Consider the following 18945-nt stretch of genomic DNA (forward strand, 5'->3'; position numbering starts at 1 on the left):
CAGATACCTTTAGATGCACTCACGGTCATTTTTTGAGGGGTCCCCCCCCCCCATGACTCTACACAGATACCTTTAGATGCACTCACAGTCATTTTTTGAGGGGTCCCCCCCCCCATGACTCTACACAGATACCTTTAGATGCACTCGCGGTCATTTTTTGAGGGGTCCCCCCCCCCATGACTCTACACAGATACCTTTAGATGCACTCACGGTCATTTTTTGAGGGGTCCCCCCCCCATGACTCTACACAGATACTGTTAGATGCACTCACGGTCATTTTTTGAGGGGTCCCCCCCTCCATGACTCTACACAGAAACTTTTAGATGCACTCATGGTCATTTTTTGAGGGGTCCCCCCCCCATGACTCTACACAGATACCTTTAGATGCACTCACAGTCATTTTTTGAGGGGTCCCCCCCCCCCATGACTCTACACAGATACCTTTAGATGCACTCGCGGTCATTTTTTGAGGGGTCCCCCCCCCCATGACTCTACACAGATACCTTTAGATGCACTCACGGTCATTTTTTGAGGGGTCCCCCCCCCATGACTCTACACAGATACTGTTAGATGCACTCACGGTCATTTTTTGAGGGGTCCCCCCCTCCATGACTCTACACAGAAACTTTTAGATGCACTCATGGTCATTTTTTGAGGGGTCCCCCCCCCATGACTCTACACAGATACCTTTAGATGCACTCACGGTCATTTTTTGAGGGGTCCCCCCCCCCATGACTCTACACAGATACCTTTAGATGCACTCACGGTCATTTTTTGAGGGGTCCCCCCCCCATGACTCTACACAGATACCTTTAGATGCACTCACGGTCATTTTTTGAGGGGGTCCCCCCCCCCCATGACTCTACACAGATACCTTTAGATGCACTCACGGTCATTTTTTGAGGGGTCCCCCCCCCCATGACTCTACACAGATACCTTTAGATGCACTCACAGTCATTTTTTGAGGGGTCCCCCCCCCCATGACTCTACACAGGTGCTTCAACGGAACATGGGACTACATGTCTGTTGGTGACGTTTGATGAGGGTCAGCAAGGGGCTTTGCATCTAAAGAGAGAGAGAGAGAGAGAGAGAGAGAGAGAGGTGTCGCGTGAGAGTGATCGATGAAAGGTGGTGAGGAGGTGAAAAGAAAGCAGGAGAGAGACAGAAGGGAGCAGGGAGAGGAAAGACAGTGGGTTGTTTTAGACGGACCGCCCGGACAGGAACAAGATGGATGAGGAGTGAGATGCGAGGAATGAATGGGTCAGATGTGTCCAACTCTTGACATTCCTTCACACAGTAGCTGGACCGACGTGTTTACTCAGCTTGATGGAGGAGGACCAGAGGAGGGGTGGATGGGTGGATAAGGGAGGTCTCTGGTTAACAGGTGGGAGGAGGGAGGAGTTGGGAAGGTAAAAAGTGTAGTCACTAATAATGAGAGGGTGTCCCAGTCAGAGGAGGGAGAGAAAGAGGGAGGTGGTGTGTGTGTGGAGGGAGAGAGAGAGAGAGAGAGAGAGAGAGAGAGAGAGAGACAAAGGGAGGGAGAGAAGGAGGGAGTAAGGGATACAGACAGAGAGGGAGGGAGAGAGAGACGGGGAGGGAGGGAGACAGAGAGGGGGAGAGAGAGAGAGAGAGAGAGAGAGAGAGAGACAAAGGGAGGGAGAGAAGGAGGGAGACGGAGAGAGGGAGGGAGTAAGGGATACAGACAGAGAGGGAGGGAGGGAGAGAGAGACGGGGAGGGAGGGAGACAGAGCGAGGGGGAGAGAGAGAGGGCGGGAGGGAGGGAGGGAGGGAGAGAGGGGGAGAGGGAGGGAGGGAGAGAGGGAGGGGGAGGGGGAGAGGGAGAGAATGCCGGGCAGGTCTCGTTTTCTACTCAGTCGGGTGTGGGAGAGGGAGAGCACGTTTCCGCCTGTCCAGTAGTGCGCAGGAGTGTCACAACGTGTTCAGAGGACAACCGAGAGAGAGGAGATCCAGGAGTTGGTGAAGTTTCTCCCCTTGGGGAGACGCCATGGGCTCCTCTGCCAGCAAAGCCCACCTCAAGAAGCCCCGCCACCGCCGCAAGAGGAAACGCAAGGTGCTGGTCTTCGCTTTTCATCGTTCCCCGCTCAGCTCGGGTCTCTTCTTCAGCTCCGTGTCTTCGTTAAAGCGACACCCAGTCCTCCCTCCCGTCATGGCCGTGTCCCCAGGTCCTCCCACACGGCTTGACTCGTCTCTCCTCTCTGGACTTCTTCTTTCCTTGTCTTTGCTGCCGTCCGTCTCTTCCTGTTTGCTGTCTTCTCTGTTGTCCGCAGATCGTTGTCTCTGAGCAAACTATTTGTCCTCGTTCTCTCCTCAGCTGTTCAGGTACGGAGCTGCTAGTGTCGCTTTGCTCGGCTGTTGAATACCCCCCTGGCTGAGCCCTCTGCTATTCTTTTCTTTTTTTAGCACTACTCTCCTTCCCTCCTTCCCACCCTCTCCTCGGTCCGCTCTTCCACTTTACCAACCCTGCTGGGAACAGATGGGCTTTATGACTCGGTGTGTGTGTGTGTGTGTGTGTGTGTGTGTGTGTGTCTGTGTGTGTGTGTGTGTGTGTGTGTGTCTGTGTGTGTGTACGTGCACATTAACAAGGGAGGAAGATGAAAGTGAGAGGGGGAATGCATCGGTTTCCGCTTTAACAGGCGCTTCCATGTCTCTGCTGGTCGCTGGTTGGAAGGGCGGCGTTGCACTTTAGACGGCGTTACACCATCTGCTGCACCAGCGAGTTGAGCTGGGGCGCAGCAGTCCACGTGTGCACCTTTGGTTTTTATTTGTATTCAAGATTGTGTGTGTGTGTGTGTGTGTGTGTGGAGAATGCTTGGGTAGACATTGAGACAGTGGATTCATGTCTTAATGAATGCAAGGTTGCATGACAGACACCTGTTTGCCTAAAGCAAAGCAGGGGTGGTGAACCTAGAGCAGGGGTGGTGAACCTAAAGCAGAGGTGGTGAACCTAGAGCAGGGGGGGTGAACCTAGAGCAGGGGTGGTGAACCTAGAGCAGGGGTGGTGAACCTAGAGCATGGGTGGTGAACCTAAAGCAGGGGTGGAGAACCTGAAGCAGGGGTGGAGAACCTGAAGCAGGGGTGGCGAACCTAGAGCAGGGGTGGCGAACCTGAAGCAGGGGTGGTGAACCTAAAGCAGGTGTGGTGAACCTAGAGCAGGGGTGGTGAACCTGAAGCAGGGGTGGTGAACCTAAAGCAGGTGTGGTGAACCTAGAGCATGGGTGGTGAACCTAAAGCAGGGGTGGATAACCTGAAGCAGGGTGGCGAACCTGAAGCAGGGATGGTGAACCTGAAGCAGAGGTGGTGAGCCTGAAGCAGGGGTGGTGAACTTAAAGCAGGTGTGGTGAACCTAAAGCAGGTGTGGTGAACCTAGAGCAGGGGTGGTGAACCTAGAGCAGGGGTGGTGAACCTGAAGCAGGTGTGTTGAACCTGAAGCAGGGGTGGTGAACCTGACGCAGGGGTGGTGAACCTAGAGCAGGGGTGGTGAACCTAAAGCAGGGGGGGTGAACCTAGAGCCGGGGTGGTGAACCTAGAGCAGGGGTGGTGAACCTGAAGCAGGGGTGGCGAACCTAAAGCGGGGATGGTGAACCTGAGGCAGGTGTGTTGAATCTGAAGCAGGGGTGGTGAACTTGAAGCAGGGATGGTGAACCTGAAGCAGGGGTGGTGAACCTGAAGCAGGGGTGGTGAACTTAAAGCAGGGGTGGTGAACCTAGAGCAGGGGTGGTGAACCTAGAGCAGGGGTGGTGAACCTGAAGCAGGGGTGGCGAACCTAAAGCAGGGATGGTGAACCTGAGGCAGGTGTGTTGAACCTGAAGCAGGGATGGTGAACCTGAAGCAGGGGTGGTGAACCTGAAGCAGGGGTGGTGAACTTAAAGCAGGTGTGGTGAACCTAGAGCAGGGGTGGTGAACCTAGAGCAGGGATGGTGAACCTAAAGCAGGGGTGGTGAACCTGAAGCAGGGGTGGTGAACCTGAAGCAGGGATGGTGAACCTGAAGCAGGGGTGGTGAACCTGAAGCAGGGATGGTGAACCTGAGGCAGGGGTGGCGAACCTAAAGCAGGATGGTGAACCTGAGGCAGGTGTGTTGAACCTGAAGCGGGGGTGGTGAACCTGAAGCAGGGGTAGTGAACCATGGGCCATGGAGAGCCATGTGTACACAGGTTTTCGTTCCAGCCCAACTCCACACCAGCTGATTTCCCTGATACGTTCTACATTCTTCCTATTTGGCTGAAGGGTTCTAATCGGTGAAACCACCTGGTGTGGAGTCCGGCTGGAATGAAAACCTGCGTACACGTGGCTCTCCATGACACATGGTTCGCCACCGCTGGCCTGATGCCTCCTACAGACTGTATGATGTGGGCCGTCTCAGACGACAGACGACTAAACGTGTTGATACCTTTGGTCATGGTCCAAAACGGTGGTCTACGTCGCCCTGTGGGACAGGCTCAAAGACAGCCGTTATGACGGTCTGGTGACCGGAGACAACCCGGGACAAAAGTCTGACGGGGGCAGAAATGTAGGACGACCATCTCACAACGTGACTGCTGCTGTGGCCTACGTCTCCTAACCAACCAATAGATAAGCAGCAAGAAATGACACACTGATCAACGCCACGCAGGATCTTTGCTGGCGCCAAACACAAACAAACACACGGTTAGCATCTGTGACCCAAATGTGATGGATTCAACAAAACGAGCTAAACGAGCGGCGGTGACCCGCTGGTGACGTTTTAATGGACTTGTGCCGCAGCCTGTGTTTCAGTCGTGTTGTCATCCTACAGTCTACACACCTCACACTGGATGCTGAACCCCAGTTTATGAGCTCGACATCCCACAGTGTGCAGGGGGCTTTAGAGCAGCCATGCAGGACTCGACGTGAGCCGAGTGAGGGGAGGGGCAGCAGGCCTCTGCTGGGTGTTTCACCCGCGCACCTTGGCACAGGCTCAAAAGGCGAATGTGTAATGCGGGACGAGTCCACGTTGGTTCATCGCTGTATCTTGAAGCGGTTCTTTCAGGATTTCACAGGGTGTCCTTTGGTAATGGACTAATTGGCTGGCCTTGTTTATGTTTTGGTTTTTATTTTATTTGCCTAAACATTTGCAGCCCTAGCAGCACCTGTCCTCCTGCAGCTATGGCTGCACACGTGCGTATATTGGTTGTGAGAGTTTGAGATTGTTTGTTGACCCCCGTGGGGGAAATTCTGCTCTGCATGGGACCATCCTGGCTGTGTAGCGAGGAGGAGCGGGCAGCCACCCTGCACCACCCGGGGACCAACTGCAGCTCGTCTCGCCATGCCTTGCTCAGGGGCACAGGCAGGAGTATTAACCCTAACATGCATGTCTTTTTGATGGTGGGGGAAACCGGAGCACCCGGAGAAACCCCACCGCAGACACGGGGAGAACATGCAAACTCCACACAGAGGACGACCTGGGATGACCCCCAAGGTTGGACAACCCCGGGGTTCGAACCCAGGACCTTCTTGCTATGAGGCTACAGCGCTAACCACTGGGCCACCGTGAGCCGACCGTGGATTTAGTTTTCTGCTGCCGGTCCAAAGTGGTTATGGGTAGAAACCTTGCTCAGGGCATCTCTGGGAGGGGGGCAGAGAGCTCGTCCCGCTCCTCCCTGTCAATCAAACTCTGTCAAATCAGTATTTGAACCGGCGCAGTAAGCCTCTGGTCACAAGGCGGCCTCGCTGGCTGTTGGGCAGCTGCTGGCCAGCGTGGTTATGGTCCCGGACCAGTCTTCACGTTGGAAATCTGGTTCATGTGGGCCGCGTGTTCTGCCCCTGATGTGCACAAAACAAGTCCGGACTCCTGCTGATGTCTTCTGTCTCTTGAATAAAGTTAAATCTAACTTGAGGTTTTTTAACTCTCTCTCTCTCTCTCTCTCTCTCGTGTCTCTCTGTGTCTCTCTCTCTCTGTGTCTCTCTCTCTCTCCAGCGTGAGGAGACCTTGAAGCAGAAGAAGGAGTTATCCCTGGAAATAGCCCACCTCAGAGATGAACTGGGTAAGAGACACGCTTAAAAATACTGCCAGCATGTTCATACACACCCACGTTCTCCCTGCTGTCTCTCTCTGTCTCCCTCTCTGACTCACCCTCGCACACACACACACACACACACACACACACACAACCCTACTGTTTTGCATGTGAGGTGAGGCTTACCAGTGACAGGTCAACTTCCAGGCAGATGACTATTTGTTCTCGTCGTGGGGGGTGCTTGTGGGTGGTGCTCGTGGGGGGTGCTCGTGGGGGTGCTTGTGGGTGGTGCTTGTGGGTGGTGCTCAGTCTGCATTGTTAGTAGACACACAAGAGCATGTAGGTTACAGCGCAGGGTACTTCAGCTGCCACAGTGTCTTTGGTTTTGCAAATATATATGTGTGTGTGTGTGTGTATGTGTGTGTGTGTGTGTGTGTTGGTGTGTGTGTGGTGTGTGTGTCTTTGCACCTACGTTGGTTCAAGTGTACTCCTGGTAAGAAGCAGCAGTCTGATGGCATTGGTTATGTGTTTCTCCCAACTACAGTCGCCAAAACTGGGCCGTGTCAGTTCTTCACAACTGTCACTCAGAATTTGCCCCTTTTATTGCCCTCAGCTCAGGGAAAAGGACTCGGCCGGCGTGATGATTAATTAATTATTAAATTAAGTTGGCTTTATTAATGCCCTCGGGGAACTTGTTACTGCAAGTTAACCCATCCTAGCTGTGATCTGTGTAGCTAGGAGCAGTGGGCTGCCGCCTTCATGCTGCGCCCGACGGACCAACTCCAGTTCTCTTCCCACTGCCTTGCTCAGGGGCACAGACAGGAGTATAAACCCTAACATGCATGTTTCTTTTGATGGTGGGGGAAACCCTTAGCACCCACCACAGACACGGGGAGAACATGAGAACGCCACACAAGGGACCACCTGGGACGACCTTCAAGGTTGGACAACCCCGGGGATCGAACCCAGGACCGTCTTTCTGTGAGGCGACACCGCTAACCGCTGGGCCACCGTGCCGCCCAGATAGATGAAGGAGGATAAATCCACAAAGTAAAGGCTGGCTGGCGGCTCACCACCCAGCAGTTAAGAATACAGTTTAGAAAATGGTTGCTCTCTGCTTAGCGGCGTAGCGAGCGCCGGCCCCGGTGCAAGATGGTGGAGGCGGCCCCGGTGCAAGATGGTGGAGGCGGCCCCGGTGCAAGATGGTGGAAGCGGCCCCGGTGCAAGATTCGTGGAGGCGGCCCCGGTGCAAGATGGTGGAAGCGGCCCCGGTGCAAGATGGTGGAAGCGGCCCCGGTGCAAGATGGTGGAGGCGGCCCCGGTGCAAGATTCGTGGAGGCGGCCCCGGTGCAAGATGGTGGAAGCGGCCCCGGTGCAAGATGGTGGAAGCGGCCCCGGTGCAAGATGGTGGAGGCGGCCCCGGTGCAAGATTCGTGGAGGCGGCCCCGGTGCAAGATGGTGGAAGCGGCCGCGGTGCAAGATGGTGGAAGCGGCCCCGGTGCAAGATGGTGGAAGCGGCCCCGGTACAAGATGGTGGAAGCGGCCCCGGTGCAAGATGGTGGAAGCGGCCCCGGTGCAAGATGGTGGAAGCGGCCGCGGTGCAAGATGGTGGAAGCGGCCCCGGTACAAGATGGTGGAAGCGGCCCCGGTGCAAGATGGTGGAAGCGGCCCCGGTGCAAGATGGTGGAAGCGGCCGCGGTGCAAGATGGTGGAAGCGGCCCCGGTGCAAGATGGTGGAAGCGGCCCCGGTGCAAGATGGTGGAAGCGGCCCCGGTGCAAGATGGTGGAAGCGGCCCCGGTACAAGATGGTGGAAGCGGCCCCGGTGCAAGATTGTGGAGGCGGCCCCGGTGCAAGATGATGGAGGCGGCCCCGGTGCAAGATGGTGGAAGCGGCCCCGGTGCAAGATGGTGGAGGCGGCCCCGGTGCAAGATTGTGGAGGCGGCCCCGGTGCAAGATGATGGAGGCGGCCCCGGTACAAGATGGTGGAAGCGGCCCCGGTGCAAGATGGTGGAAGCGGCCCCGGTGCAAGATGGTGGAAGCGGCCCCGGTGCAAGATGGTGGAAGCGGCCCCGGTGCAAGATGGTGGAAGCGGCCCCGGTACAAGATGGTGGAAGCGGCCGCGGTGCAAGATGGTGGAAGCGGCCCCGGTGCAAGATTGTGGAGGCGGCCCCGGTACAAGATGGTGGAAGCGGCCCCGGTACAAGATGGTGAAGCGGCCGCGGTGCAAGATGGTGGAAGCGGCCCCGGTGCAAGATGGTGGAAGCGGCCCCGGTGCAAGATGGTGGAAGCGCCCCGGTGCAAGATGGTGGAAGCGGCCCGGTACAAGATGGTGGAAGCGGCCCCGGTGCAAGATTGTGGAGGCGGCCCCGGTGCAAGATGATGGAGGCGGCCCGGTGCAAGATGTGGAAGCGGCCCCGGTGCAAGATGGTGGAAGCGGCCCTGGTACAAGATGGTGGAAGCGGCCCCGGTACAAGATGGTGGAAGCGGCCCCGGTGCAAGATGGTGGAGGCGGCCCCGGTGCAAGATGGTGGAGGCGGCCCCGGTACAAGATGGTGGAGGCGGCCCCGGTACAAGATGGTGGAGGCGGCCCCGGTACAAGATGGTGGAAGCGGCCCCGGTACAAGATGGTGGAAGCGGCCCCGGTACAAGATGGTGGAAGCGGCCCCCGGCCTGCCCGTCGTAACGAGAGGCAGCGTAACCTCATGTCAGGAGCGAACGAAAGAGGTGAAAGCGTGCAGCTTTAAAACGACCGGCGACAGTTAAACACACTGCACAGTCGACGCCTCCATGCGGTGGCGTGAACAAAGGGCCGCCGTGCTGTAGCAGAGGAGTCCTGGCAGCAAGGCCGAGGTCGTGCTGGACTGGCCTACTGAACACCTGGTGGCGCTGCACCATAACGGAGGAAAACGTAGTCATTATCCCCCCCGCACATACACAACATTATTCATGTCTGTGCATAGGCCTTATAAACACAAAGCACAAGGGTGTAGGTGGATTAATTAGTCAAATAATAAATACAAGTTCTACTGACTGCGGAGGCACACGCCACAGGCTGCCGCTGTGTGAGGTCATCTGTTCTGCTGCCTGGTGCACCTTTCCAGGCACACTGCACTGCACACACAGTGCTTGAGCTCTTCATTCATTCATCCATTCATCTCATCTTCAGCCACTTCTCCAGGGTCGGGTCGTGGTGGCAGCAAGCTAAGTAGGGCACTCCAGACCTCCCTCTCCCCAGCAACACCCTCCAGCTCCTCCTGGGGGATCCCAAGGCGTTCCCAGGCCAGATTGGACATGTAGTCCCTCCAGCGAGTTCTGGGTCTACCCCGGGGTCTCCTCCCAGTTGGATGTGCCCAGTAAACCCCAAAGGAAGGAGCCCAGGAGGCATCCTGATCAGATGCTGAACCACCTCAACTGGATCCTTTCAATGCGAAGGAGCAGCGGCTCTACTCCGAGCTCCCTCTGGATGTCCGAGCTCCTCACCCTATCTCTAAGGCTGAGCCCAGACCCCCTACAGAGGAAACTCATTCCAGCCGCTTGTATCCACGATCTCACCCTTTCGCTCACTACCCAAAGCTCATGACCATAGGTGAGGGTTGGAACCAAGACTGACTGGTAAACTGAGAGCTTTGCCTTCCGGCTCAGCTCCCTCTTCACCACAACGGTCCGGTACAACGTCCACATTACTGCTGATGCTGCACCAATCCACCTGTCAATCTCCCGCTCCATCCTACCCTCACTCCTGAACAAGACCCCGACATACTTGAACTCCTTCACTTGAGGCAACAACTCATCCCCTTGAGAGCTTGCTTGAGATCCGTGATAGGATAGCGGTGAGATAGAGAAGATATTTATGGCTTCTGTCTCTGCTAAACCGCCCCCTGTCTGAAGTGTGTCACTCAACAATGACGCCGTTTGACAACCTGCCGTTTCACTGTCAGTGAAGGAATGCGTAGGCTAAGTGTGTCACTCAACAATGACGCCGTTTGACAACCTGCCGTTTCACTGTCAGTGAAGGAATGCGTAGGCTCGACCCTACGGTTACGACAACGTGTTCACGAAGCCGCGAGAGAAGTTATTTGTGGTAAAGAGCAAGTGAGAGCACGCACCGCACACCATGATATATGATGATCTATTGTACAGTAACACTTGTTTATGTTGAATAGTTCGCCATGACGAAGCCAACAAAACGCAACACCACCGGTCGTCATGTAAACCACACTTCAAACTTTACATGTAGTGGTATTTACATGTGTATTATATCCCAAATATATGGTATTTGTACGTGTTGTCGGTCTGTGGATGTGAGCACGCTGTGTTTCGTGCTTCAGGTTCACAGCAGCTCTTGTACTGCAGGGGTATTAAAGATAACGCCTCAACTCCATCACCCCCCCCCCCGTTTTTCTCCCCCTATCGTACTTGGCCAATTGCCCCACTCTTCTGATCTGGTCTCTGCTCCACCCCCTCTGCTGATCCAGGGAGGGCTGCAGACTACCACATGCCTCCTCCCATACATGTGGAGTCACCAGCCGCTTCTTTTCACCTGACAGTGAGGAGTTTCACCGGGGGGACGTAGCACGTGGGAGGATCCCACTATTCCCCCCCAGTTCCCCCTCCCCCTGAACGGGTGCCCCGGCTGACCAGAGGAGGCGCTATTGCAGCGACCAGGACACACACTCACATCCGGCTCCACGTCCCGTAGACTCAGCCAATTGAGTCTGTAAGGGCGCCCGGCCGAGCCGGAGGTAACACGGGGATTCGAACCAGCGATCCCCATGTCGGTAGGCAACAGACTAGACCGTTATGCCACCCGGACGCCCTTCCTCCCTGTTTTTTACCACTTCATACACACTGCTGCCTAATGCCAAGCATGCTTTCTCCCCCTGTCTCTCCCCCTGTCTCTCTCTCTCCCTCCCCCCTGTCTCTCTCTCTGACTCTCCTCTCTGTCTCTCTCGCTTTCTCTCTCTCTCTCCCCCCTGTCTCTCTCTCTCTCTCTCTGTCTGTCTGCCTGTCTCTCTCTCTCTCCTCTCTGTCTCTCTCGCTTTCTCTCTCTCTCTCCCCCTGTCTCTCTCTCTGACTCTCTCTCTGTCTCTCTCGCTTTTCTCTCTCTCTCTCCTCCCCCTGTCTCTCTCTCTCTCTCTCTGTCTGTCTGCCTGTCTCTCTGCCACACACCCTGTCACAGGGACAGGCAAACACTGTGACATCTGGCAAAGCTCCCCGGCCACATGACTGTATTATTAACACACTCCTCACACGGGCACGCACACAACTGGTTAACAACACCAACCGTTAACACAGCGGGAGGTGGAGCTCTGGAGAGCCTCCCTCTCTCTCTCTCTCTCCAACAGTATCCCCCCTTACATTTGACCTGTCATGCATCACTCCAGCTATCGCTCTCTCTCTCTCTCTCTCTCTCCCACCTCACTTTCTGTCTCCCACCTCACTCTCTCGGTCTCCCTCCTCACTCACTCTCTCTCTCTCTCTCTCTCTCTCTCTCTCTCTCTTCTCTCTCTCTCTCTCTCTCTCTCTCTCTCTCTCTCTCTCTCTCTCCCTCCCTCTCTGTCTCCCCACCTCACTCTCTCGGTCTCCCTCCTCACTCTCTCCCCTCACTCTCTCACTCTCTCTCCTCACTCTCTCGCTCTGTCTCCCTCCTCACTCTCTTGCTCCTCTCTCTCTCTCTCTCTCTCTCCCTCTCCCTCTCCCTCCCTCCCTCTCCTCCCCTCTCTCTCCCCTCACTCTCTCGCTCTCTCTCCTCCTCACTCTTTCTCCCCTCTCCTCACTCACCCACCGTCGTCTAGTATACGTTCGTTTCTGTCTCGCTCTTATTTACCTGCTTACGTTCACACTCTCTCTCCACCTTCCCCTCATCCGTCATATGGAGAGGCCCTGACTGTAGCCTCTTACTGCTGGTCTGACCTTCAACTCAAATGGAATGGCAGAAATGTATAGATCTCCAGTGTCAGAACACACACACACACCACACACACACACACACACACACACACGCGCGCACACACACACACACACACACACACACACACACACAGCTTGGCCTGTTAAACCAACATACTTCTCTGCTCGCATGTTGAATGATGGATGTCATGGTTATTTCTCATGGACCAACACACAGCATGAGCGTGTTACTGTCAGGCTCTGCAGCGTATAGTGACTGTATTGTGTGGCGGCCTGCAGCTTTAGCAGGGGTGGTAGCAGCATTTCGTGGTGCGGGTCAGCACTGGCCTGTCTGTGGTGGCTTAACTTAGTCGTTAGATGAGAATAAGAGCAGCAGATTTGAGTTTCAGGATTGCCCCTGTGACGGCCTGGTGGCCTGTCCAGGGTGTCCCCCCCCCCCCTGCTGCCCAGTGGCTGCTGGATGGGCTCCAGCACCCCCGCCACCCTGAGAGCAGGATACGTAAGGGGTTTGGGTAATGGCTGGACGGAGAATCTCTGTCTGAGATGCCACTTACGCCAAGGTTCATTTTCACAGTTTTGAAATATTTGCCTTCGCCTTCATCCCCATTTGCATGGCAGCAGTGTGCCGGTGTCAGGAATAATCCTTTCAGGCGTCCGGGTAGCATGCCGGTCTATTCTGTTGCCTACCAACACAGAGATCGCTGGTTCGAATCCCCGTGTTACCTCCGGCTTGGTCGGCGTCCCTACAGATACAATTGTCCTTGTCTGCGGGTGGGAGGCCGGATGTGGGTAAGTGTCCTGGTCGCTCCACTAGCGCCTCCTCCGGTCGGTCAGAGCGCCTGTTCGGGGGGGGGGGGAACTGGGGGGAATAGCGTGATCCTCCCACGCGCTACGTCCCCCCTGGCGAAACTCCTCACTGTCAGGTTGAAAAGAAGCGGCTGGCGACTCCACATGTATGGGAGGAGGGCATGCCGGTAGTCTGCAGCCCCTCCGCCCAGATAGCAGACACATTTGGGCCTAATCTGGGCCACTTTTGGTACTTACAGCTCAGTTACGGCACTGGCAACTGTTGTGTGGGCCAGACATGGCCCCAGTGTAATGAACCGGGCCTGACTTGGGTTACAGCACATACTATGGGGGCCAGATGTGGCCCACATTTAACGAGCCAGGCTTGACTTGCGTTAAGGCACATGCTGTGTGGGCCAGAAGAGGCCCAAATGTCCCATGACCTGTGGCTGAGTGGAGGCAGCCACAGCCGTCATTCAGGACCAAATGTGGACCCTAAGATAACTGCAGATGTGGGCCATATTTGGGCCAAAGATTCTTTGCTATCTGGGCCGTATCAGCAGAGGGGGTTTGAGCAGCGACTGGGATGGCTTGGAAAATAGGGTAAATTGGTCAAGTACAGTTGAGGGGGAAAAGGTGTGTGTGTGTGTGGGGGGGGGGGTCCTTTCTTGGGTCACTGCAAACATCAGCACCTGTCATAGCAAGGGAACGATTCAATTTGAGATGACTGGGAGAGGTCCATTTTGACCTTTGACCTTTTTAATTGAGTTCTACTGCTCACAGTCTTCGGGAGGACGAGGGCTGTGGTGGTTGTCAGGTAAAAGACAGCTATCTCTGCAGCCAGAACGAAGGCGAGGGGCCTGGATGGGAATTCACTTTGTCCCAGTCGTTTCCTTGTTCCCACATGTTCCCGCGAGGCGCTCGTATGTTGAAGATAATTTCCAGGGTTTCTGGGGGTCATATATTATAATGATGTCATTATTCCACGCCAACACTTGCCTAGCACCTGCTGTCTTGTTTCTCTCTCTCTCTCTCTCTCTCTCTCTCTCTCTCTCTCTCTCTCTCTCCTCTCTCTCTCTCTCTCTCTCTCTCTCTCTCTCTCTCTCTCTCTCTCTCTCTCTCTCTCTCGCTCTCTCTCTCTCTCTCTCTCACACACACACACACACACAGGCATGCCCAAGTCCAAACACATCGTCCCCGCTGTTGTTTTCCGCCACACGATAAAGAGCTGGCCTGTCTCTGGGCCGGCCAGCTGTTGGCTTTATGTCATTGTCACCGTGCTAACGGGCGGTCATGCTAACACCGGGACTAGGGGGGAAATGGCAACTGTCTCGCCGCACAGCCAGTTGTTACAACACGAAGTCACGGGGATTTTTAAAGCACGACGTCAGAATCCCGTCCATCCTGCAGGTCACATGGCGTGCATGGAGGACTTGAATTTGGTGGTTACTGCGATTCACTTTACATGTTAACGGCTCGGTTACAGGACGGTTACTGCAGTTAAAGTTGTCACCGCGATGCGGGACAAGTTTTGCTACACTAAGCCGTGGGGCTGTGTCTTAGCGAGAATCTGGCGATACGATACGTATCACGATACAGGGGTTCTTCTTCTTCTTCTTCCTTCGGCATCATCAGCTACGATGTTGGCTGCCAAAAAACATGCTCAACAACGTGTTGTTAAGCATGTTTTGGGTTTTCGGTAATAAAATAGACAGTGGTTACCATTGCCTTCTGCCCACAGTACAGGAGACCAGATACTAGAGTTCCCAGCATGCCTCCTGTTGTCCTGAAGCTACCGTTGGCCCGACGGTTTGGCTCCTCCACCAGCTACAGGTACTACACTGCTGCTGCCCAGTGTAGACAAGGTCTATGTAAAGGAGACCTTCAAACACCTTGTCTCAGTGCCGTTATGGGGCCTTTGCAGCTTTCTGTATGTCCACCAGTGCCACCCAATGGCCCACTGCGCCCTGCTAGCAACCGCCGCTGTTGCTGGGCAACTGCTTATTCGTCAGGTAAGCCTGCTCATTTCGCAGCTGTCCCCCATATTTGAGGGAGCGTTCCACTATCCACCACCTGTGGACGCTCTCCATAGCAGTACAGCTCTGCCAGAAGGATACAGGGCTACGATTCAATATATGGTGATATATTGTGGTACTGTTAGAAAGGTGATATATTGTGGTACTGTTAGAAAGGTGATATATTGTGGTACTGTTAGAAAGGTGATATATTGTGGTACTGTTAGAAAGGTGATATATTGTGATACTGTAAGAAAGGTGATACATTGTGATACTGTAAGAAAGGTGATATATTGTGATACTGTAAGAAAGGTGATATATTGTGATACTGTTAGAAGAAGGTGATACATTGTGATACTGTTAGAAAGGTGATATATTGTGATACTGTTAGAAAGGTGATACATTGTGATACTGTTAGAAAGGTGATATATTGTGATACTGTTAGAAAGGTGATACATTGTGATACTGTTAGAAAGGTGATATATTGTGATACTGTTAGAAAGGTGATATATTGTGATACTGTTAGAAAGGTGATACATTGTGATACTGTTAGAAAGGTGATATATTGTGGTACTGTAAGAAAGGTGATATATTGCGATACTGTTAGAAAGGTGATATATTGTGATACTGTTAGAAAGGTGATATATTGTGATACTGTAAGAAAGGTGATATATTGTGGTACTGTAAGAAAGGTGATATATTGTGGTACTCGTAAGAAAGGTGATATATTGTGATACTGTAAGAAAGGTGATATATTGTGATACTGTAAGAAAGGTGATATATTGTGTTACTGTAAGAAAGGTGATATATTGTATTTCATAGGCCTGTGTTCTTTGTGCTTATGCTGCTTCCTGTCTCAGTTTACGTTGTTGGGTTGGAGTGGAAGAGTCAAATGGCTGAAGACAGATTACAAACACTGTTATCTAGCGGTCGTGGGGTTACACACAACACAACATGTTTGTCACGAACCTTCACATGTAAACAATTAAAGATGGATACAGTGGTTTTGAGAATTGATCCAGTATCACAAGAGATAATATTGCAATACTCAAGTGTATCAATATTTTCTTACACCCCCCACTAAGCCATAGATAACGTGATCGCTGGCAGAGACCATGTGTTTACTATACGTGTTTCGTACTGGCACGTGTCTTTAATAAACAAGTGGTGTGATGATACAGCGGGGAGGTGGATGAGATGGTGGGTGTGTAGAAAGAAAGGGGAGAAGCATGCATGTGCTTGTGAGAGGATAAATTAGTCGTTGGTGGAATGAGCCTTTGCCGCATGCCTTTGAGTTGACTCGCAGATGTTTCAGGGTTGGCTAACACGTCTGTTGTAAGAGCGATTAAACTGGAATGCAGTTGTCGGGCAGTGTCAAGGGACGCACTCGCACATCGCAGGCACGCAAAGAAGAAAAAGACTTCCAACCTCTTGACTCGTCTCTCGCTCCTGCTCTGAAGGCTTAAAGCTGTTCCACACGATGTGTTGATGGAGAATGCTTGTGTGTGTATCGATTATGTGTTTATTGCAGTGTACACAACATTTTAGAGCAGTCTGTCCATGTGAAAATTTGCTTTTAGCAGCCCTGCAGCTCCATTACAAGGCCCCAGCTTTCTGCGGCTTGGTCCGAACCGGATCTCATGCCATTGGGGATGCACTGAGCGTCTCTGATATCTGGAGGTCTTTAAGCTAAAACGATGGACCCAGAGTCGGCAAGACCTGCTACGAATGTCAAGAATGGTTGTGTGTTTTACAAACAACGAGACTCACTGCACATTTTTTTATCATTAATTGTGAAGCGGCAGGTCCCAAAATGCGGTCCGGGGACTAACAGGAGTCCTTGGGGTGGTTTCAGGGGGCCCTCGGCGAAATGCGTGACGGTGTCATTTCCCTATTATTTCATTTGAAATGGCACACGGGCATCTGGATAGCACGGCAGTCTATTCCGTTGCCTAACAACACGGGGATCGCTAGTTCGAATCCCCGTGTTGCCTCCAGCTTGGTCGGGCGTCCCTACAGACGCAATTGTTCCGTGTCTGCGGGTGGGAAGCCAGATGTCCTGGTTGCTGCACTAGCGCCTCCTCTGGTCAGTTGGTGAGCCTGTTCAGAGGGGAGGGGGAACTGGGGGGGAATAGCGTGATCCTCCCACGCTGCTACGTCCCCCTGGTGAAACTCCTCACTGTCAGGTGAAAGGAAGCGGCTGGTGACTCCACATGTATGGGAGGAGGCATGTGGTAGTCTGCAGCCCTCCCCGGATCAGCAGAGGGGGTGGAGCAGAGACCGGGATGGCTCGGAAGAGTGGGGTACAATTGGAGAGAAAAGGCGGGGGGATCCAAAAAATAAAAAATAAAGAAATGGCACAGACAGACAGAGAGAGAGAGAGAGAGAAAGTGTTTCATGGATATGACATTTCTGAACAGACATCGCTCTCACTCTTTTTACCCCCCTCTCCTTCCTTCCTTCCTTCCTTCCTTCCTTCCTTCCTTCCTTCCTTCCTTCCTTCCTTCCTTCCTTCCTTCCTTCCTTCCCTCCTTCCTATGGTACAAACAATTGTCCTCTTCTCTCCCCGCAGTCTTGTCGTCTCAGAGCTGCGCGCGCCTGCAGACAGAGAAGGAGGAGGCACGTGTCCTCCCTGGAGGAGACGCTGAAGAAGCTGGAGGAGCAGCACAAGGAGGAGCTGGCACAGCTGGAGGACAGGTGTTCATCACATTTGGCTCTGGGTTTGATCGATACGCTACTTAAAACCGCTGTTATCTCAAGCCACCTTACCGGGTTGAGCTACCAGATCTGTGCTCATTTCCTGTTGAGGTTTCTCACCAGCACAATACCTGCTACCTGCTGAATACTGTGTAGTAACCAAACACTAATGCCCCTTCTCCACTACATGGTAACAGCTCTACTCTACTCTATTCGACTCTACTCGCTTTACTTTGTTGGAATTTGGTTTTCCACTGCAGATAGTCTCCCCTCATGGCGAAGCCCCGCTGATCATTTTTGGGCATATTGACTAGTTTGTTTTTTGTTTTTATTTATTTAAATAAATAAATATTAATATAGTACATATATTTATTTAGATTTTATTTATTTATTTATTTATAGTGGTATTTTCAAGTCACCTTTAGGTATCGGCTCAGCTCACTTGGAACCTCCACGGAGGCGGTACCAAAAAAAAGGACCTCGACCTGGTACCAGTACTATCCCTAACAGTACGGCGGCCAAGTGGTTAGCGCTGTTGCCTCACAGCAAGAAGGTCCTGGGTTTGAACCCCGGGGTTGTCCAACCTTGGGGGTAATTCTGGGTCGTCCTCTGTGTGGAGTTGAATGTTCTCCCCGCGTTTGTGGTGGGGTTTCTCCGGGTGCTCCGGTTTCCCCCACCATCAAAAAGACATGCATGTTAGGGTTAATACTCCTGTCTGTGTCCCTGACCGAGGCGTGGCAAGACGGACTGGAGTTGGTCCCTGGGTGCTGCACGACGACTGCCCACTGCTCCTAGCTACACAGCTAGAATGGTTACATGCAGAGAGGAATTTCCCCACAGGGGTCAATAAAGTAGTAAAAAAGTAAAACAAAGCAACTTTTGCCCAATGGAAAACCAGAAGAAGCGAGTAGAGTTGAGTCGAGATGGTACCATGTGGTGGAAAACCAGAAGAAGCGAGTAGAGTTGAATCGAGGCAGTAGCACGTGGTGGAAAACCAGAAGAAGCAAGTAGAGTTGAGTCGAGGCGGTACCATGTGGTGGAAAACCAGAAGAAGCGAGTAGAGTTGAGTCGAGGCGGTAGCACGTGGGGGAAAACCAGAAGAAGCGAGTAGAGTTGAGTCGAGGTGGTACCATGTGGTGAAAACCAGAAGAAGCGAGTAGAGTTGAGTCGAGGCAGTAGCACGTGGTGGAAAACCAGAAGAAGCAAGTAGAGTTGAGTCGAGGCGGTACCATGTGGTGGAAAACCAGAAGAAGCGAGTAGAGTTTGAGTCGAGTTGGTACCATGTGGTGGAAAACCAGAAGAAGCGAGTAGAGTTGAGTCAAGGTGGTACCATGTGGTGGAAAGCTAGAAGAAGCAAGTAGAGCTGAGTCGAGGTGGTACCATGTGGTGGAAAACCAGAAGAAGCGAGTAGAGTTGAGTCGAGGGCGGTACCCACGTGGTGGAAAACCAGAAGAAGCGAGTAGAGTTGAGTGGAGTTGGTACCATGTGGTGGAAAACCAGAAGAAGCGAATAGAGTTGAGTCAAGGTGGTACCATGTGGTGG

General features: G+C 53.3%; 1 protein-coding gene across 1 annotated transcript in view; it reads left to right on the forward strand.

Annotated features, from left to right (window-relative positions):
• The window catches only part of LOC130112875 (microtubule-associated tumor suppressor 1-like), a 153239-nt gene that overhangs the window by 103495 nt on the left and 30799 nt on the right, over nt 1-18945 (forward strand). Inside the window, exon 7 of the mRNA XM_056280393.1 lies at nt 5955-6021. Coding sequence (XP_056136368.1) covers nt 5955-6021 — 67 coding nt within the window. The remainder of the gene's footprint in view (nt 1-5954; nt 6022-18945) is intronic.

Source organism: Lampris incognitus, chromosome 5, assembly GCF_029633865.1.
Source record: "Lampris incognitus isolate fLamInc1 chromosome 5, fLamInc1.hap2, whole genome shotgun sequence".
In the NCBI taxonomy this organism is placed as follows: Eukaryota; Metazoa; Chordata; class Actinopteri; order Lampriformes; family Lampridae; genus Lampris; species Lampris incognitus.